We start from the raw sequence: 22,386 nt of genomic DNA on the forward strand, positions 1-22,386 counted from the left end.
GAAAGTGTTGTCACCAAAGGCTCACAAGAATCTAATCCTGCCTTCCTCCTAGGAGCAATAAGCATTGCCAATTCACCAATTCAGTGTCTCTGGTATGTTTAAGTAGAATATAACAGTGAATAACAGGAACTGGATGTATTTACTTTTTTTGTAGATGATCTGCCTCTCCCCAGAAAAAAATGTAAGCTCCATTAAAGCAGGGACTGTACAGCACATCCAATGGCTATATTTCCCCTTTCCCTGCCTATCACAGTGTCTGACACATAGTAGGTGCTCAATAAATATGTGTTGAATCACAGTGAACCAGAAGCTGATCAAAGATAGAATTTTTCCCTACCTTTGTGCTGCTAGTTTTTAACCAAGCAACTAGCACGTTGTAAATTCCGAGTACTAGTTGAATAAATGAATAAAGAAATGAATGAATGGACTCAATCTCTGAATCCAAAATAATAGCCAAGCCTGGATTTGAGCTAGAGCTTTTCATCCAGGAACACTGTGTACTACTCTGCTACTATTTTAGCACGGTTGCCTTATTTGTAACATTATCCTTAAGACAGATTTTGATGCACAGCTTCAATCTTGGATGCATCATTGCACTGCATCTGTAATATGCTCTGGAAAGCTCTCATCCCTAATACATTGAAATTGCAAAATACGCAAAAGCTTTTCAATGCCCAGGCGAAGTACATTACAGTACAAAGTAGAAATTTTTGATGCAGTAATTCAGTGCATCCTTCTTTTCCCAAGGCAAAATCTACTTGGCCTCAATCAAATTGCCCAGATTTTAACTTGGCCAAGCTTAAAGATATTTCAAAACAGATATAGTCTATTTGCTTCAAACAGATCTTCTAGGAACCCCGTAAACCTCTGCTTGATGCTTTATACCTTAAAGTACAAATTAGATTTTTTTAAAGAAACTCTAGAACGTTCATGGACTGTTTTCATTGCAGAATTGAAAATTGATTAGTCAGTGTTAGCCAGGCTTTCTGGACCCTCCTTGGATGTTAAAAGGGGAGAAAAGGATGCTGTGGCTTAAAAGTTATAAATGAAATCTGATAGCAATGGTTAGCTTTGTACACAATGGCACCGAAAGGGACATGGAAATAAAAAGATGGCAAAGTTCCCACTTTTGGGGTGTGTGTGTTTGTGTGTGTGTGTGTGTGTGTGTGTGCACGCATGCGTGCATGCATCTGTGTGGCCTATTTCTCTCGTAAGATCCTCTGAGGGCTGACAATGCGAGAGCAGAAGCCCCTCTATAGCAAAAAACTCAATACATATTAAGCACTTCCTCGGTATTACACAGTCCTAGGCATTCGGGGGAAATGGCCTCATCTGTCCTGACACTCACAGTGCTCCCATTCGAGGCACACATGAGAAATGAGTGACTCACCCTTGTTGTGTTAAGTATGATAAGAGAAAAGTAGAGAGGCCATGAGAGAGGGGGCAGGGACATGTAACTTGTCTGGTGGGGGGGTCAAGAAAGGCTCGTGGAGGCAAGGGGCTTTGGAATCTACAACCAGGCAAGGGGCAGAAGGAATCAGTTAAGGAAGAGGTGGTTGACATTGCAGGGAGGGGACAACAAGGATGAAGATTCCGCTTGAAAACCATTGATAGCTCCTCCACAGCCTCTCAACTATAGCAAGTCCTTGGATATCATCATTTCGTTCCACACCGTTTCAGTATAATGTAGATGAGAAAATAATTGAGTCCAGCCAGGACTACTGCCTGTGTGGAGTTCACATGTCCTCCCCTGTCTGCGTGGGTTTTCTCCAGGGACCCCAGTTTCCTCCCACACCCCAAAGATGTGCACGAGAGGTGGACTGGCATGTCTGAATTGTCCCAGGATGAGTGCGTGTTGGGGTGAGGGCCCTGGGGATGGAAGGGCATCTTGCCCAGATTGGGTCCCACCTTGCACCCTGAGTTGTAAGGATAGTCTCCAGCCACCCAACTCTGCACTGGAATAAGTGGGCTAACTTGTTTTTATTCATCTTTCTTAAATGTATGTATATAGCTCACATGTACTTCAATGTTTACTATTAGAAGTGTTTTGGGTCTTTATTTAGAAGTTCGGTGATACTTTTGTGGCCAGAAATATGCCTAGAACCAAACTCTTGTTCACGTCAATTAGCCTAAGCAATAGTTGGTTTCATTATACGTCCTTTCGCTTAACGTCAGTTTCCAAGAACCTATCAACAACATAAAGGGAGGATCCAGTACACCACTGCCTTCAGTTAGTATTCAAGGCCTTTTGGAGGAGCTTCTGTTTGGAAGCTAAGTAACCATGGGAACTGTGTCTTCTTCATCACTTTACCTCCAGTGCCTTGCCTTTAGTATGGCCATATATACTGAAGTAATCACCTGGCCCCTCCTACCCTGCCAGCCTGAGACCCCACACCCTCTGACTCCCCCAGGTACCTGGCTGGAAACACAGCACACTGTTCTATGAGTCCCTCCTTTCTAGTCTCCCATTCTTCGTCATCCAGACCAAACGCCCACTGCACTGAGAAGCCTTCCCAGACCAAGTGTAAGGACGTTGCCATTTAAGACACAATGAATTGGCCCTTGTAAATATCTTTGTGCACTTATTACGGGTGCTGTCATCATTTCTCCCACTATTAACACACGTTCCAAGCAATAGAGCCATCTCTGACTCATCTCTCCACCCCTGATGAAAATGGGGCAAGCACTTGGCACATTTTTCCTAAGGTTTTCTAGGCTGCTGCTTTTCTGTTCTTGCAATGGCATCACTATGGTCTGCAAATATGGTAGACTGGTCCCAGCAGCCTCAATGCCCCATCATCCACTGAACAGCCTCCCTCATTCAACTTTGGTGAAGGGGCCAGTTTACTTTGGGGTTTTCTCTCAATGGAAATCTAGCCTATGATTTCATGCCTTATCCTTATCAGGTTAAGTAGAAGGAAAAATAAAACAAAGGAGATGCCAGCCCCTTGCTGATGGCACATGGCAGCCTTCTGCACCTGTGAAAGCATAATCTGACTATACAATAAGTGACAAAGGAACAAACAACTTGCAGACTTCCAAGCCTGTTTGGCAAGGTCCGCATGCATTAGAGTGACTAGAATTTAATAGGTGTTAAATAATATTTTTGTTAGATGGATGGCTGGATGGACACAAATTCAGATTCTTGGGTTTTTGCAAGTGGATTAGAATGAATGGTGATTGGGAATCCTGAGTTCTTTAACTGGTGGATTGCATTTCCACCCCTGCCAAGTTCTTATGTCAAGAAGTCTGACTAACTAACATAAGGACAGATAGTCTGGCATTCTCCTGGTAGATTGTGGTGGCAGAGTTGGGAGTGGAGCTGCAAAGATGGAGATAAGTCTCTCTCTCCCTCTCTCTTCTTTTAGTTTAGAGTAACCTGCATGATTGTGAATGACTCAAATTTTTTTGGTAATCCTGTTCTTCATTCTTATTCTCCTGCATCTTTTTGGCTGAGTAGTGTGCTACTCTTAGATCATAGTCATTTTAAAATGATTTGGGAGAAATCATTACAAAATGAAGTATCTTTAAAAAAAAATACAGGGAGTTTTCTGGCCTATTTGAAATCCTGAATAAGAACTAATAGTTGAGGGTAACATCTACTCTTTTGCCATTAAGTGATAAGCTAAGGACCATTTACTGATGAAACCAACCAGCAGGAAACAGGTCATTGATTACAGAATGACTAAAAGTATTTCCCTTCGTTTTACTAACTGCAAACTGTAATATGAAGTATCCCTTCCAGTTAAAATATTTATGGCTACAACAACTCTGAACTGTGCTTGATGGGGGAGCCATAGTGGGGGAAGGGCAGCACAGACACCGCTGAGAATGGGTTCCTAGGAAGCTCAGTTTGGGCCAAGTTTCATCAGGCAATAAACCAATATTCCAAAGTTTGGTCTGCGCTACAAATGACTTAAGTAACAGGCAGGATCAAGAACTAAGAAATAGGAGGATTCCAAGATGACTGCAGAGTAAGTAGGAGCTACACTCACCTGCTCCTGGTGCCAAACCAGATTTACAGCTAAATTATAGGGCAGTCAGCCTGAATAACCAACTGAAGGCTAGTTGAACATAAATATTATAACCAAGGATTTATAGATGAGTCTGGTAAGAAAGATGGAGGCAGAAAAAGGGCTGCCTCCCCCACTCACATGCAGCTGCAGAGAAGGTGGAGGGATAGATGTCTCAGTGCAGAAGTCCCCCTCCCAAGAGCTTGGGGTCTCAACCCCACGCTGGGATCCCCAACCCAGAGCACCAGAGCCAGGAAGAGGAGCCTGATAGCATATGGCAGTGAAACTCAGTAGGGATTCAGTCTGCTTGAGAGAGAAGAGAGGCTGCTAGAGACCCAGACGCCATCTTACCAGGGTCCAGCACAACTATTGTTACAATACCAGCCTGGGGAGTGCACTACTCGGTCCTACAATTACTGGGGACACCACCTTGCACCCAACAGGGACCTGTGTGACACACTTTTTCTGGAGAAGCTCTTGGCGGAAACTCAGACAGTAATTGAGCCGTGTGGTTTTGTAACTAGAGTCATTCCTCCCTACCTTGCATGCACAGCCTGTCCTTCCCACCACTGGTGGTCCCACCCTGCTGGGCTCAGCCCCACAAGGAGATAGGACTGCTGCACAAAACTGGGACCTTTGTAGTGCATCTCCCGGGGAGGCCCTTGTCCTGGACTCAAATGGGCACCGGGCTGTGCAATTATAGTTGTATGGGTGGGGGGCAGGCATTCTTACCTGCCCTGCAAGCTCAGCCCGTTCCATTCCCTATAACTGGAGACTAATTTGACTGGTCCTTCTGACAACTGGTGGTCCCACCCTGCTGAGCTCAGTCCCGCAGGGAGATCAGAGTGCTATGCAGAGCACATTTCCCTGGAAGGCTCATGTGTGGGACGGAGACAAGTGCTGGGTTGTGTGGTTCAGGCGCATTGGAGAAGGATATATAGTGCCCCACCTGTAGGCTCGGCCGATTCCACCCCCAATAGGAAACAATTGTGATCTATCCTCCTGAGTCCCGGTGGCCTTGCCCTACTGAGCTTGCAGAGGTTGGTTTCACTCAACCTGAACCTGCAGTGTGCTCCTTCCAGGGGAGCTAGGGTCAGAGACTGGCATAGACTGAGTGGTATGGCTCTGGAATACGGGCCACTTTCACCGCACTGAGTGCCAGACCATGCTGTCCCCCAAGTAGAAGACCCACTAGCCCCATCCCGCTGATCCCAGCCTCCTGCTCTATTAAGCTCATGCCTTGTGGATGCGACCAGCTTGAGCCCATTCTACAGTCTCTCTACAGGGGGATCACAAGGAAGACCAGATGACCTCAGAGGGCAGCAGTGTGGCCAACAGGAGGAGGTGGACCTCAGGGTGCCTTGGAACTTTTACTGATGTGCCCTGGTTCAGAACTGGAGGAAACTGACACTTGTACACAGCTTGGCACCTCCCATGCACACCAGGCCCAGTAGAAGCAGCCACAAATAGCAGATTGTGTGGTAGCTCTAGACAGGTAGCCCAAGGTTGGTTATAGGGAGTGTCTGAAATCAATCTGCACCGGAACCTCACCCAAGTGGACCCGGAACAAACACAACCATTGGTGGGCTTCACACCACACCAGAGCACGATCCAGCTAACCACACAAGTGGCACACCCAAAGGGAGATCCCAGCAGGGACCAGACTCTGCTGGAAACAACCCCACCTCAGGGGACAGCTGCCACAAAGTGGCTCATACACTGTCATCAAGGTCTATCCTTATAGTCAGCCTTGATGTTAACCCCATCTGCGAACAGGCCAACAGCACTCAAGAATGAACTACAACAGGAGGGAACACACAACCTGCACAGGAGACATTCCGGGAGCCCCCAGCTCAGGTGATCAGAAAGATTGCACTACTGAGCCCCCCAAGAAAACTCCAACATAAAAAAACCACCATAACAAGTTTGAGAGTCATAGCAAATCTAGATACTACACAGTGACAAACACAAGAAGGCACACAAAATGGGGAGACAAAGAAATATGCCTCAAATAAAAGAATAAGAGTAATCCCCAGAAAGAAATAAATGAAATGGAAGAATCCGAGATACCAGATGCAGATTTCAAAACACTTCTTATCTGGATGCACAAGCAACACTATAGTTTATGGGCAGCCACACATGCAGTAGGAGTATGAAACCACCTTGGGAAGGATGCAAACCAACATCAGAATAATAGCTTTGGTGGGTGGAGGAGGGGAGGATTGGCAGTGGGGGTGGGGAAGCGGGAAGCGTTACCACCAGGTTTTATTTCCTCAGGATGGACAGAAGGGCACCCAAAGCACAGATGTCAATACGTCAACATGTGTTGTACTCTGGACTGTGATAGACTATTGTTTTCACCTTTTGTGGCCGTTTGAATCACTTCATATACACACTTATGCATGCGTACATCTATACATACACATTTAATTTTTTTAAAAGAGCTCAGGAGAACACATGGAATAATGTCAATGAACTATAGAATGCCTTATGATCCTATATAATAAAAGGCTAATATGCAAATCAACCAAACGGCGGAATGACCAGTTGCTATGACACACACTGACCACTGGGGGCAGACGCTCAATGCAGGAGATGCCTTCTGGTGGTCAGTGTACTCCCACAGGGGGAGCGCTGCTCAGCCAGAAGCCGGACTCATGGCTGGCGAGTGCAGCAGCAGTGGTGGGACCCTCTCCCGCCTCCAAGGCAGCAGTAAGGATGTCCCACTGACGACTTAGGCAGCCGTCAGTCGGACATCCCCTAAGGGTTCCTGGACTGCAAGAGGGCACAGGCTGGCCTGAGGGATCCTCAACCCCCCAGATTTAAAAATAAAGAAATTGAATATGTGGTGGGGGAAAGGCCTGTTTAATTTTACTTATTCAGTGTTTCCCATAATTCAATGTTTCTTATCCCTGAGACTTTCCCCCTTTTCTATTTTTTCTTTATTTCTGATCATCTGGATTATAAAAGTTTCACAGACCACACTTGGAGAAATGAATTTTTTTTTTTTTGAGCAAAAAGGCTCAGAAAAAAATTAAAGAGAACACAACCAGTTCACTGAAGTTAATGTCCAATTGAGTTTGATTCTGACCAACATGAAGAATAAGTTGGAATGTCTGACCTTTCTTAAGTAGCAAAGATACATCAGTCATTCAAAAGCCAGGGTCCACACCCTGCCTCATTGTAAACATCACGTCAAGAGATGTTGCTTTGAGAACTACTGATGTAGATAATGTAAAATTCAGTAGGGACCATACCTATTTTTTAAAACTTATAACTTCATAAGAAAAAAAAATTCTAGCTATCTCAAAATAAAAAGTCTATTTCACAAATGTTTTATTGCACAACGATTTTGAGGGAAGCATTTTCTTTTCTAGACCATAAACTGCCTTGCTAGTCAAATAAATGGAATTATTGGATACCATAGAAGTACTTATTTACTCATAAGGCCATAATTGTTTAAAAATAAACACTAATACATTGGACATTGATCTGAAAAGTACAAAATTGCCATCCGAGGACCTGCACACTATCAGTACTATTTCGCCGCAGAGCCCCTAAGCTCTTCTGAGAGGGCAGCATGCACCGAGGGTAATCATTTGTCTAGAACTTTATAATTTAAAAATACATTTATGCACTATGTTACCAGGTGAGAAATTCATGCAACTCATAGCCCACAGGGTGACAATTATTCTACTCCTTTTACAAAGGCCCCAAGAAGTTCAGTGTCAGTGAACTGGTCTAGGCCCCACCTCAGGTAACTGACAAAGTTGAATCAGAACCTGGGTCTGTGAAGCCAGACCCCTTCGCTGTACATTGGGGATTATAAACAGCACTCACCTCGAGGCTCCTGGAGAACAAACGATGATCCATGCCAGGCATTGGTGAATGTCCTTTATCATTATCATTTCTTAACTTTTTAAAATATAACTTCATCTTGATTATAGTTTAATACAAACCAGTGCTCAGCTTTACAATGCAAGGGCAACATTTTCTCACTTACTTTTTTGGCAAATACTCCTCCTGGGTGTTTTCAAGTCACCTGTTTTAGGAATTTCAGAAGCTTGGCTTTTTTTGCTATACAGTATGCTCATCTAGAAAACAATCTTGATTAGTCACACAGAGAGGTGGTCTGATATTTAGGTCAGTATAAGCTTCTGGGTTGGTTTGTTCCCCCCACCTTTGTCCTGAGGATAAGTGACACCTTGGCATTTGACAAGGCACACAAGGACTATTTGTTGCCTTTTTCCATTGGGGTGTTCCAGCTATGACACTATAAAGAGGCTTCAGAGTAAAAGAAAAAAAAATCTTTAGAAAATGTTTCTCCTTATACTCAAACCAAGCATAAGGATGTGATAACACAGGGAACCTTTGTAGAAGACTCAGGATAATTGAAGCCATGTGTTTAATGAGGGAGGATGCATCATGACCAGTCTCATGATCAGATTTCCCGTGGAACCCTGAATTTCATGTAATTCTATTTTTCCTTTAACTTTAGCTGATTAATACAACATGATTTATTAGAGAAACGAGTCTTTAGAAGTCAGCATTTCTCAGGAGTGCCCAAATTTTGAATACAGAAAATCAGAGCAGTCTTTTTGTAGAGTGTAGATGTGTTATATTGCATCTGTAACACACTGGCTGCATCACTCAAAGTTTAGATACAAACCCCCTCTTAGTGTGTTCTTGTGCCTCCTCTGTTCCTCCAAATTTACAGATAGATCCCTACTTAAGAGTTCTGGAAGAATTCTTGCTACTTGTGTGTGTTAAATGGACAGTACTATTTAGAATCTAAGAACAGTAAGTAAAATAAATCATCCGTAAATGGTACATGAACTTACCTTGTGTCCAACAGTGGTGGATGCAAAACTGCTAAGATTTTGTGAGTAAAGAGCTTATCACATCACAGCAACTGTTTCACTTGGTACTGAGAACCAGGACATAAAGCAGAGTCATACCTGGGGTCTTGATGTCTGTTTCCAGCATAAGGGCAGGAAAGCGTCTGATTTGCTCATCAGCTGCTCATCAGTGCCCAGCCTCCTGTCTGGCAGGTGGTAGGCAATCGGCACGTCTCTACGGAATAAATGATTGAATGAATGAGTGAAGGTGAAATCACTGTACCAAATAGAAAAATAATTTATTCTGCATTTAAGTGGCAGGGGGGATGTAGGCTGTGTTGAGACATGTGCAAGATTGAAGTAGCTTCAAACCTTGATGAAAATAGGTCTGCAAATTACCATTTACAACTTATTATGATAACACTACAAAAGTCAATCTATAGCAATTTGACTCTGAATCAGAGCTGGAGAAGGCACTTTGATTGACCTCATCTTTGGTCAACCCAGGTAAATTCCAGAGATGCGGGACAGATCTCTCCCAGGCAAAGGCCTTTTGTTATGAGAAGGTCTGGGAGAAGAAGACACAACAAAATACAGTGCAACATGAGTGGGCCTTTTACTGGGAAGCTCAGGGCTGGCCAATTAGAAAGCAGGACACCCACTGATGATCTTACTAAGGTTACAAAGCATGAAGAGGAAGGCTGCAGACATCTCAGAACAAGAGAAGAAACAGTCACAGGAGTCCAAAGTGATTTGTGTGTTCCTCAGTGGTGCATCGTTCCCATTTTTACTTTGCACCCAAGTCATCACAGATATAATACTGCTTCTACCTTTGCAAATACAGGGTCATGGCACCACTGACTTTTTCACATTTTTCTTTCAGGCCCTGCTGCAAAAAAGAAGTATGTCAGTTATAATAACCTGGTTATCTAAGCTGTTCCACTCCTTGGAACCACGGAGGAGGAAGACCCTCAGTTATTTCGTCATCCAACCTGGCAGAGGACTCTTTTGGTCCTGCCCGCTGCCCATCACTGGAGGAGCATCCTCAGCCGGAAGACCAATGTTAGAGGATCCAAGTGTCCTACACAGCTGCTTTATGAAATATTCCTACTTTATCTTGGCTTAATAAGTCACTGGCATCAGCACTGCCAACTTGGCTGCAGTTTTGGACCTTCCCTACGGAAGGGAGTGTTGAAACTCAAGTCCCACCCAGGCTCTCTAGGATGAACCACTGAGAGCCACAGTGACTGTTTCTGGGGCTGACCTGTCTTTCTACGTATGTACTTCCAGGTTGCAAGGTTTTGAAATTTTCTGTACAGTTTGTGAGGACTTTTGCACTTTGCCATCCGATGTTGTACCTCGGTTCACTGTTTGTTTTCGAATGCCCTGTTTTCATAGAGCCCTATTCTCTCAGACGGCAAAATATTGGGGGAAATTTTAAAACAAAATTTTAAAAAGATCTCGGCGGACTAAAATCTATATTTAAACCGCATACACACACGACTGTATAATTATGATTATAGTCCCATTGCAAATCATGTTATTTTTTTTAAGACAAAAAGATACTTAAAGACCAATAACTGTGCTGATATAGTAGGTCCCACCTATCTATCGATAGGTCACACGAAAGGAAGGTATAGGCTGAACTGAATAGAGGTCTTGATGTTCGGAATGCATGCCAGTAATGTATTTTACAGTACATGTTAATAATATGTTCAATATTTGTATTTGTGTTCTCTTCTGTTATTTTATTTAGAGTATATGGATAATTTGCAATAATTTTAATAATGATCAAGCTCTTTGAAGAAAAGAATATGGATTTTTCACGTCTTGAGGTTTTGTTCATGCCCCCCTATGACTGACAAGTGTGATAAGGACTTTAAAAAAGCATGTATGTTTTTTACTGTTTGTAATAAGTACTTTCGTTAATCTTGCTGCTTATGTGCCAATTTAGTGGAAACACACCCTTGCTGAGAAATTCCTTCTTTCCATTCTCTTTCAATTCTGTGATATTGTCCAAGAATGTATCAATAAAATACTTTGGTTAACTTTTTTATTTTCTGCAATAAGTATTTTTAGCTGTTTTTCCCCTTCGAGTTACAGTTCATTTCATAAAATCTGAAGTCAGAGAACAATGGAGCCCACCGCTGTTAAAGGCACAAGCCTGAGCTCACAGCTGCAGCCGGATCTCAACGAAAGGAACTCTACAACGCCCACACATTTTGTTTTTTCATCATTGAAGCTGAAGCCTGACAACCCTTGGACATTTACTCAGCAAGTTACCTATCAGAAAATACAGCAAAAATGCCAGGGGGAATCGGAAAGTACAGAAGAAATACTAGTTTCAATAAACAGCAAGCTGGGGACAGTTTAGTGAAAAGATAAATCTCTCTGCCAAACTTAAAGGACATAAGTGAGTAGAGATAACTAACAAAGCATGTGTCTATATTTGCAAACAGATTCTGTGGCCATGTTGTGGATGGCAAGACTAAGATTTGAGGCTCCCAAAACTCAGCAATAGGGGAATACCCTCATGAGTTAACTAATAGTAACTTGGGGGACAAAAGCACAAAAGACTATCTATTTGCAGAATGATATTGGTCCTTAGCATTCAGGGATGGACTCCCCAAATCCAAAATGTATTTAAATGATCCCCTGTGCATCCCACTGACTACTTTCCTACTGTACCCAACAAAACCCATGCCTGACTCCCCCTTTGGCAGCCGCTGACCTCTTCCTGCTGTCTCTCAGCTCCCTGGGCCCAAGTCGTGTGCAAACCTAGGAAACTTTTCCTCAGCTTACTGAGAAAAACGAAAATACCTCTCAGTTTTCCCTTTCCCTTAATCACACCTCCAATGCAGACCATGGGGGGAAATGCAAAGCACAACAAAAATGAACTTGGACTGGTCACATTTTTAAGTTGGGGAGACAAACAACTTGCTATAAAACCTGGCCCCCTCTCCTGCCAGCTATCCCTGGGAATGTGACATAAACCATCTGAACCCTCCATTTCCTCAACTGGAAAATGAGTTAATATTACTACCTGTCTCATAGGTCTGAGAGGATTGCAAGAAAATCCTTTCATTGCTAACTTACCATAAGAAATTAAGTGTGTAGTGCTTTTCCATTGCAGACACTAAAGGAGAATCTGTACCATAGAACATGAGCAAGCCAGCCTGTCTTCTGGCCATTTAGAGAAACATTTTTTTCCCCACAAAGAATCTGCGTAAGAGCCTATCCCAATTATTCAAATGTCTAACCAAGGGTGTGGGGAAATAGCAAAAGCAATTCCATTTATGTTTGGAAAGAGCGGGCTGCCAAAGACCTTTGCTCTGAGGCTGGATCCTCAGGGCAGAACTGAGGTTAAGAGTGATCATGATCATCACAAGGATAAAAGCTAAAGCTTCTACAGCACCATGTGCAAGACATTGTTGTTTTTTAAAATCTATTTTTATGGATTTCAGAGAGGGAGAGAGAGATAGAAACAACAATGATGAGAGAGAATCCTGCACGCCCCACACTGTGTGTGGATCGAGCCTGCAACCCGGGCATGTGCCCTGACCAGGAATCAAACCGTCACCTCCTGGTTCATAGGTCGATGCTCAACCATTGAGCACACTGGCTAGGCAAGACATTATTTATATACATTGTATATTTTACATATGATAAACTTTATGTATATAAATATGTATTACAATATATATTTTATAAACATCAATTTAATCTTCAAAATGCAGTTCTAACATTTTACACAACCCCCATCACCACACAATAGTTGAATTAAAGTATGCCAGTAGCCACAGGACAGATCTAGTAGAAAGTATTGTCTTTAGAAAGCAATGAACGTCTACCCCTCTAGCCACACAGGTTCCCTTGCTCTTCCTCAAATACACAAAGCATCTCCCACATCTCTTCTCTTGCTTGGCACTCTTTCCCCCAAATATCTGCATGACTCCACTTCCTCACTTATTTCTAGTTTCTTCTTAACCATCATCATTATGAAGGTCTTTTAGGACCCTACCAAACAGGGCAGTCAGCCATGCCACATCAGAGTGAATTAATTACCTGCTATATCTTTCTTTACAACACATCATTATTGGACTTGATAGATTTATTTATTTTGTCAGTCTCTTCAGCAGTAACACCTAGAAGATAGATAGGACATTCTCTGTTTTGCTTACTGCAATTTCCCAGCACTTAGAACAGTGCCCGACAAGGAGTAGTCATTCCATAAATATTTGTATATTTGTAAAAGAATCAGTGAAAGGAAGAATAGATGGGTATAAAGTTAAAGAGCTCTAGACTATGAAAGGAGGGCTGGAGGAGCCTGAGTCAGTGGGTGTAGCAGGCTCTATGTCAAGGGGGCTTGGAGCTGGGTCTTTAAGGACAGACAAGACTCAGGTAATCAAGAGAAGAGATGAGACTGAACACTTGACACAGCCTGGGAAGTAAAGGAGAGAGCTGCTACTATCAAAAGATGAACCACCTCCTTAGGAAACAAAGTGTGAGCCTGATGCAGACAGCTAGATATTCTAAATCAGAAACCCTTTCACTTGAAGGAGGATGGGAGGTGCAGGGAGGGGGCATAGCAGGAAAGCACAGATTCAGAGCTGGAACCAGAACCCCCAGGTTAGAGCCCTAAGCTGCACCACTGACCAGCTGTGTGATCTTCGGCAGCCCCCGCACCCCTGGGATCCTTATCTTTCCATCTTTACAATGGAGACAGAGCACAGATTCAGGTCTTTTCATTAATCAGGCCACTCGGGTGAACTTGTTAGTCTCATAATCAAAGTGTGTTCAAATCTGAACACAAAAATCTAAAACCGTGTTGGAGGTAATGGCTGGGGTATAAGCAGGGAAAAATAATCACCGATTTGCTGTCAACATGATAAACTCTGCCTAAGGTATCCAGCAGGGCTTCTGGCCACTTTTTTACACAAATAAATGCAATTAGGCTTCAATGGACTAAAAATCCCTCAATCCCAGAACCAGTTGCTGCTGCTGTGTTACTTCTTATTTGAGATGTTTTCCTCTATTAAATTACCCGTTATAAATTTGCTTTAGCATGCTTTGTCTTGAATGTTTGTTTAGATCCTCATAATTATATCTATTCTCTACCCTTCCAAACACATGGGTAGTGATAAGCCTACCTTATCAATCAATCCTCAGCCAACATTCAGGAATGATAGAGCCTGGAGGCTTCTACCAGAGATCCAGGACTTCGCTGACTTTGGTGCATTAGGTGGATATGGGTGTGGTCATTTCTCTAGCTAGAACCCACCCCTCCCACCCCCTAAAAAAAAACAAAACAAACCTGCAGAAATAACCAGTGTGTGTTATTTCCCTTTGTGCAATATAAACGTTAAGAAGAAATGAACCAAAGCAAAGGACATCTGCCATGCCTTGTGAAATCAACACACTTATATCTCTGGTGTCTCTGACTCTCCATCACAGAAGAAAAGTCAGACCAACAATCCTATCATTCATGACTCCTGAGTGAATTATGGGGCTGGCTTTTTCTCTCCAAGTCTTAATAAGACATTGGCCTGGAATTCTGCCAAGGCATCAAATCAGGCCCATAAGTTATCCCCAAGGTCTTTCTTCACTGAAGTTCTGGCCACCTTAATACACTGAGCACAGGCCCATTCCCCAGGGATAGGGGGAAGGCCAGGCAAGTCTTGAAACCTGGAGGAAAGCCCTAGTTTCCTCACATTTCCAAACTCATCACTAATCCCTGGGATTAAACATTGGTTCCTGGCCTTGATTTTGACCTACTGTAGTAATCTATTTTGTTTGGCCAAGGGGCGATAATGTGAGTACTGCCCAAGGAGGTATGGGCAACTCAAGCACATAAGTCTCAGAGAATACCCATTTCTCTCACTCATGTGACGTGCCTGTCATCTGACTTTTTTTGACCCTGAACCTTCACTACCCTTCATGTCTCATAGGCCAATATGTTCATCCTGCCTTTTCCTGCCCCATACTTTTACTAACTTTAAAAGAAGTTAGTACATCAACTAATAAAGAGAAAACGGAGGCAGGTTGCAAATTCTGATTTCTTTACTAGAACTTATCCTTACAAATGCTTTTCAAACCCAGTCATCTTGTTTACAACACAGATTCTGATTCAGCAGGTAGGGCCAGGATTCTGCCTGGAGATGCTCGCGCTGCTGGTATTTGAACTGGTATTTGGTTGGCCTGTGCACTAGATTCGCCAAGCAGCTTTAACCTGTATCCTTGGCCAGACTCAAGAGTCCATTGTAATCGGTCTGGGGTAAAGCTTAGGCATTTTTGTTTTGTCCTCCACAAGCTTCACAGGTGATTTTCATAAACAGGGTGGAAGACTAATGTTCTAACCTGGTGAGTCCCAAGCTTTAGTGATCGTCAGAATTTCCAGGAAGCTTATCAAAGCACACAAGGCTGGTGGGCCCCAACACAGAGTGTAATTCAGTAGGTCCAGGCTGGGGGCTCATAATTTGCATTTCTAAACTTCCCAGGTGATGCTGACACTACTGGTCCGGGCACCACAGTTTGTGAACCACTGGTCAAATCCAAGCAACCGAACTGCTCTTCCCACATTCTGCCTGTGCACACAAGAGGTTAAAGCAAACTTGCAAAAAAGACTCTTCTATGGGCTCTCAAATCTCCACTCAGGCTAGACTTTAAGCTGTGAGCACTACTCTTGTCTCCATCACCGTTTTGCAGTGGTCTGCTTCTGCCCCTTTCCAGCTTTGGCATACATTTGTTAAAACCTAACCCACTGGAAAGTGTGCTATGTACCCACATTCGTCTCTTTAAATCATTTTTTTATTTTTCTTTCCTGGGGTCATAGTCAGAGATTCAGAAATTGACTTCTCAGTACCTTGCCCTACCCTTGGGTCTGCCATCTTCCTATTTCTGGTTTCAGATTCATTACCATATTTCAACTTTTTATTTTTTTAAATATATTTTTATTTATTTCAGAGAGGAAGGGAAATGGAGAGAGTGGTAGAAACATCAATGATGAGAAGAATCATTGATCGGCTGCCTCCTGCATACCCTACACTGGGGATTGAGCCCAGAACCCAGGCCTGTGCCCTGACCAGGAATGGTACCGTCATATCTATTTCAACTTTTAAAAATTTTATTCTAAAATTATTTTTAGTGCAGTTCTAGGTTTACAGAAAAATTGAGCAGAAAATGCAGAAAATTCCCATATGCCTTTCCAAAGCCTCCTCTGTCCACCCAGCTGTGTGCCGGCTGCCACCCTCCTCCCACTCCACCCACCCACCTCCGTTTCAGGAGCTCAGACGACACTGATGCTTCCCCTATGCTTCCTCTCCACCAGACCCTCAGAACTGTCCACATTAGGTTCAGAAAAGCACTTCCTTTCTCTTCCCCACCCCATGGGTGTTATAAAATGCAGTGGGAGAGCATTCAATCAACAAATGACTGGAGCACCTACTCTAGGCACTGATCTCAATTCTTGGGGACACAGCAGTTACGTGAGAAGCCCAACCCCTGGGCTGGAGAGGCTTGCATTCTAGAGCATGTGTCTAGTGTCTCACCCACAGGTGGTCTCTTCAAGAAGAGCATCCAGTGTCAGCCACTGCAGACAAGCCAACCCTGAGCTTCACTTTCCTCACTGCCTTCCCTTCCACTTGGGAAATCTGCACCTGCTGACTCTTTGTTTTGCTTGCTGTTACTTTGTGATTTACTGCCCTGTGGGCTCCAAGAGGACGTGAAGATCCAAACAGGCGGATCCCCAGCTGAGTACACACCAGGTTCCATAGCTGAGAAATTGCATTTGTCTCTCAACTGTAGGGACCTATTCAGGACAAGAATGGGGAATCCCAGGGAGCAATTACTCTAACTCTGAGTCGGCAGCCAGCTAACAGCATCCCTTGTTAGAGAAATTGGCAGGATTTTTACCTTCTCCTTTAAATAAACAATGCAGTTCTGCATCTGGTGACTGAGCTGGACAATGGAGGAGTCTATCTTGATGACTGTCCTCCTCCCAGTGAGCATTTACTACCAGAGAAACTGGGTCAGGCAGTCACCCTGGTCCCAAGCAGGCTGGGCTGACTTGCTATTCCCCAGACATAGTGTACACAGAGACATCAATCAGGCATTTGCTATGTGCTCAGCACTGTGTTAAGCAATTCAGATTCATCTCATCTAATTTTGTAAACAGTTCTATGTGGGAGGGATTAATGTTATCATTTTAAAGAGCAGCCAAAGGAAGCACAGAATAATTTTCTTAATGTCATATAATTGATAAGTCACAAAGCTAAGATTTGATCCCAGATCTTACTGATTCTGAGCCAATACTATTAAATTCTAAATTATAATGCCCATGATCCTACTGGGATCAGGCCTAAATGGGCAGTCAGACATCCCTCTCACAATCCAGGATTACTGGCTCCCAACTGCTCGCCTGCCTGCCTTCCTGATTGCCCCTAACCGCTTCTGCCTGCCAGCCTGATCACCCCCTAACCACTCCCCTGCCAGCCTGATTGATGCCTAACTGCTCCCCTGCCAGCCTGTTTGCACCTAACTGCCCTCCCCTGCAGGCCTGGTCCCTCCCAACTGCCCTCCCCTGCTGGCCATCTTGTGGCGGCCATCTTGTGTCCACATGGGGGCAGCCATCTTGTGTGTTGGAGTAACAGTCAATTTGCATGTTACTCTTTTATTAAATAGGATAGAGGCCTGGTGCATGGGTGGGGGCCAGCGGGTTTGCCCTGAAGGGTGTCCCGGGTCAGGGTGGAGGTTCCCTTGTGGCATGCGGCAGCCTGAGCAAGGGGCCTGTGGTGGTTTGCAGGCTGGCCACGCCCCCCAGTGACCTAAAAGGAGGCCCTGGTATTTGGAATTTATTTATCTTCTATAATTGAAACTTTGTAGCCTTGAGCAGAGCCAAGCCTCCTGCTTGCTCCGTGGCCGCAGCCATTTTTGTTGGGATTTATTTATCTTCCATAATTGAAACTTTGTAGCCTTGAGCAGAGGCCAAAGCAGGCCAGGGCTGTGGAAGCTTGGCTTCCTCCATCGCTGGGGGCAACTCAAGCCTCCTGCTCTCTCCAGCTCCGTGGCTGCCACCATTTTTGTTGGGATTTATTTATCTTCTATAATTGAAACTTTGTAGCCTTGTGTGGAGGCCTGGGCTGGCCAGGTTGTGCAGAAAGCTTGGTTTCCTCCATTGCCAGGGAAACCCAAGCCTCCTGCTCGCTCTGTGGCTGCAGCCATCTTGGTTGGGTTAATTTGCATATTCGCTCCTGATTGGCTGGTGGGCGTGGCTTGTGGGTGTAATGAAGTGGTGGTTAATTTGCATATTACTCTTTTATTAGATGGGATTGGGGGAAAGTTAGTTTTACAACCATCCTGTGGGTTTCTGCTAAGACTGCAAACTAACACAGCACAATGCTAGAAATCACCTCTAGGCACAAACTCCAAAACAGCTCTCTGGACCCTGCATTTCCATTAGAATCTCCTGGGGGCTTTTAAAAAATACTCATGCCCAGGCTCTACCCAGACTAATTAAAACTAAAATTTTGGAGGTTTATATGGGCGTTGTTATATTTTAAATCCTCCACGGCCAGGTTTTGAGAGAAACATGGACTCCAGGGATCAGGACTTGCATGAATACTAAGAATTAGGAATGACAAACCCCCCACAGCATAGCACTCACCACACCAAATACCCAGACACCACAGGACCGAGAAGTCAAAACCCGCAATGGGACAGGACAGTGAGAAATGGAGTAAGCATTTGGATCTTTGTCATGGATAGAAATCAGAAAAAGAACTATTCATGTGAAAAACATTTGGAACACAAAATAATTCCACACAAAATAATTCCAAATGATTACACACAAAATAATTCAAAATGAATTAAGGACATAAATGTCAAAAGAAAAAAGGAGGCCGTTAAAAGGAGATATAAAGAGGGTATCTTTCTGAACTTTCATGTAAGAAATGGTATCTTAAAGAAGACAGAAGAAGACTAACCATAAAAGGGACAATGAAAAATTTTGAATATGTTTAAATTAACACTACTATTCATAAAGAGAATACTTCTAACAAAGTTGAAGTAAAACTACAATCTGTAAGACAATATTTGCAATACATATACCAACAAATGATTAATATTAAAAACACATATTAGGAATACTTAGACATATGCACATGGAAAATACATATTATAAATATGTTATGGAATGCACACATGTAAACAAAATATTAAATATATGCCCTATAAGTAAGTTTGATATATAATAAGTCAGTAAGATAAAGGCAAACAACTCAATGCTAAAAAGAACAGGCATTCTGAAAAAAAAAAATTAAGACTAGTAAACATATAAAGAGATGCAGAATTTCAACAGTAACCAGAGGAAAGAAATTGAGGTCACAATGAGGGGTCCTTTTACGCCCCACCCCATTCAACTGGCAATATGTTTTAAAAAGGGATTAAAAGGAACTCTTGAGGTAGCTGATTTAAATTCTAACTGGTACTGTCATTTGGGCTAACAATGTCCATTTTATGAAGTTGAACTCTTGTGTTCATTATGACCCTGCAGCTCCCCTGCTTGCATTGACCCAAGAAGCACTTTCTGGCAGGTGATCCAAGAGTCATATAGAAGATGCTTATAATAAACAGCTCAGTTCACAATTATGAAAACCTGGAAATAGGCCAACATCCATTGACAGAAAAGATAGACCAGTACACTCCAGTGAAGTCATACAATGGAATAGTATACAGTAGTGATATCAATAAAATTGTTTAGATAAATCATAATATATTAGGTGAAATAAGCAAATCATAGAAGACTAAAACTTAGGATCATGGTTATCTCTAGGGACAAACAGGGAATGAGATAAGGAAGAAGGACATAGATGTGAATTATTGGTAATGAGTTCTTGGGCTAGGTATAAGTTAACAAGTGCTCATTATTATATTACATTATCTATTAATAATAAAAGTGTAATATGCTAATTAGACTGGACAGCCAGACAACCTTCTGGACGTCCTTCCAGACGACCTTCCAGATGAAGCCAGGGCTGCAAGGGCCAAGCCCCTTGCACGAATTTTGTGCATCAGGCCTCTAGTCTTTAATAATAAAAGTGTAATATGCTAATTAGACCGGCCAGGCCAACCTTCTGGACGAAGCTGGGGCTGCGAGGGAAGCCCAGGTCCCAGGTGCCTGCTGCGGCCGGAGGGAGGCCGGTGCTGGCAGCCGGGGAAAGGAAGGCCTACTCTTGCACAAATTTCGTGCATTGAGCCTCTAGTTAAAACATAAAGAAGGGTGGGGCTTGGCTTGACCTATGAGTCAAGAGGTCACAGTTTGATTCCAGTAAGGACACATGCCTGTGTTGCAGGCTGGATCCCCAGTGAGGGACATGCAGGAGGCAGCCAATCAATGATTCTCTCACATCATTGATGTTTCCATCTCTATCTCCCTCTCCCTTCCTCTCTCTGAAATCAATTTTTAAAAACTTACTTAAAACAAACAAAATAAGTTACAAAAATAAATAAAGAAAGAAGGGTGGGGATAGATCAATAATGATATTTCATGTATCAAGGATGACAACCACCTAAGTGCTTCTGTGGCTATCCACAAAAATATATACACAATAATCTCAACTAAGGTCCCACTACACAGCTAGAAATGACACAATTATTGTGCTTCTTGGATTATTTGCTGAGTCACACTCTTGTAAATGATTTCAGAGTTAGCAAAACTCCATCATATCTGCTGCCCCACTTAATCAGGCGTGCAATGCTGTTAGACAGGTGGTTCTCTTCCCATTTGACAGAAGATAAAACTGGGGAGGAATGGAGTTTAGTCAGCTGAGCTAGTTTTACTGCTAGCAAGTGAAGGAGCTTTCAAAGCTTGAATCTAGATGTTACAAGTCAGAATAAAGCATTCTTCCTAAGGCATCTCAGAAGCTCTAGAGGAGGTGCTGGAAAGAGTCCGCATGTACTTATGAAAGAGAAACAGAGCCATATGCAATGATGTGCCGCCCACCCGATTCCCTTTTGCCTCTAGTGTTCTTTCTACTCTCATGATCAAGAATCTATGAACAGTAAAAGCTACAAGTTTTCTCTCTTTCTAAAGAGAGAAAGGTATTCCCCTTTACAAGCCTCTGACCTTGATTTCATTAGCCTAAGGTTCTGCTAGTCCCACTTAGAAACACGAATCCCGTGCTTCTCTCGGTGATACCTAAAAAGTTAAAATCAGACATCCTGGCTGCTGGGGTACCTCGTGTCTACAGTAGGGAGAAACAAAAAATTTAGCAACCAGCCATTTTTATGCAGATCAAGCTTCTCCCTTGACTTCCCTGGGTTTAGCCTCCTGGTAAATCCCCCAATCCAAGGCAAAGTGAGATGGTTTGTCCCACCAAGCCTGACCCACTCAGTCATCTCATTCTGCTATTATTGGTCATCTGCTCCTTCTCACTTGAGTAAAGTAATCTAGATTACAGATCAAAGTTAGGTTCAGGGGTTTCCTATCTGTACAAGTACATTTCTATCTCCCAAGAGAAAACTTGACAGAACTGTGCATACATCTCTTTCAGAAATGCCTTAATACTTCTCATATTTGCACTCTCATCTGTATTTTCTCCATCCAAAGACTCATTCGACAGTAAGAATGGCTTGGATGGCTCACTGGGATACATATACTTATTTTGAACAAAAGTTTCAACACCGAAGTTTCCAACATTTGAATAATTGGAATATAAATATTACTGAATCTTAGAATTACATACAGTTCATTTCCTCATCCTTTCTGCATAGAGACTCAAAAGTGAGAAAGACAAATATGTAAGCAAGAATTCCCCGAAATTGTGACATCTTGAAAGGAAGGCCGCACCTGTCCCCAGCTCATCAGCACTGTAGAGGGAGCAATTTAAATATTAAGCTGCCAAGTCTGTTGCTTGGCATTTTATGTAGACAGCCAAATCAGTTCCACTAATGAAGGTAATCAACATCTAAGAAGACCTGACAGTATCTCTCTAGCATTCCAAGTCTACAACTTGGTCTACAACAGATCCACTGGCCCCAATAGGATTACACTGTTTTCATATTATGGTCACAAACTATCCCTCATAATGGTGTTTTCAAAGAAAGAAAACACTGCATGTGTTACATCTCAACCAAGGTGAATTATAAAATGGAATGCATTATACAAGCCCTTCATCACCGTCACCCAGCACTGTGCGGTTGATTCCTTGAGAATTCTGGTTGAACAAACTTCAGAACCCCTAAAAAATACTGGCTTTAAGGTAAATTGGTGGGCCCACTCCCAACATCGCTGACTCAGAAGCCCTCTTATTTCCAGCCAACTCCCATTGCTGATCTAGCTCAGGACCACACCTTGAGAACAATGCTTTAGAAGGCCCTTGGACAAAGGTGGGAAAGGAACTACTCCGCAGTCTCACATCTAGACAAGTGCAAGTCTGTATATCTGTGGAGGGAAACTGGCAAAGCTACACACTAATCTTTCACAAAAAAGTTTCTTTACACTTACTAACACAGGGTTCTACCCAATTGTTAGAAGTGTC

General features: G+C 43.1%; 1 protein-coding gene across 3 annotated transcripts in view; it reads left to right on the plus strand.

Moving 5' to 3' along the window:
* GRM7 (glutamate metabotropic receptor 7) overlaps positions 1-22,386 on the plus strand; it is an 843,273-nt gene that overhangs the window by 787,044 nt on the left and 33,843 nt on the right. The window contains exon 10 of one of the 3 annotated variants that reach the window (XM_080671909.1): positions 9,735-10,915. The exons of 1 other annotated variant lie outside the window; for it this stretch is intronic. In XM_080671909.1, coding sequence (XP_080528035.1) covers positions 9,735-9,784 — 50 coding nt within the window. In that variant the 3' untranslated portion in view covers positions 9,785-10,915. Of the gene's footprint in view, positions 1-9,734; positions 10,916-22,386 lie in introns of those variants that run through there. One more of the 3 variants, XM_080671908.1, reaches the window with a different exon arrangement.

This window comes from Plecotus auritus (genome assembly GCF_963455305.1).
Source record: "Plecotus auritus genome assembly, chromosome: 6".
In the NCBI taxonomy this organism is placed as follows: Eukaryota; Metazoa; Chordata; class Mammalia; order Chiroptera; family Vespertilionidae; genus Plecotus; species Plecotus auritus.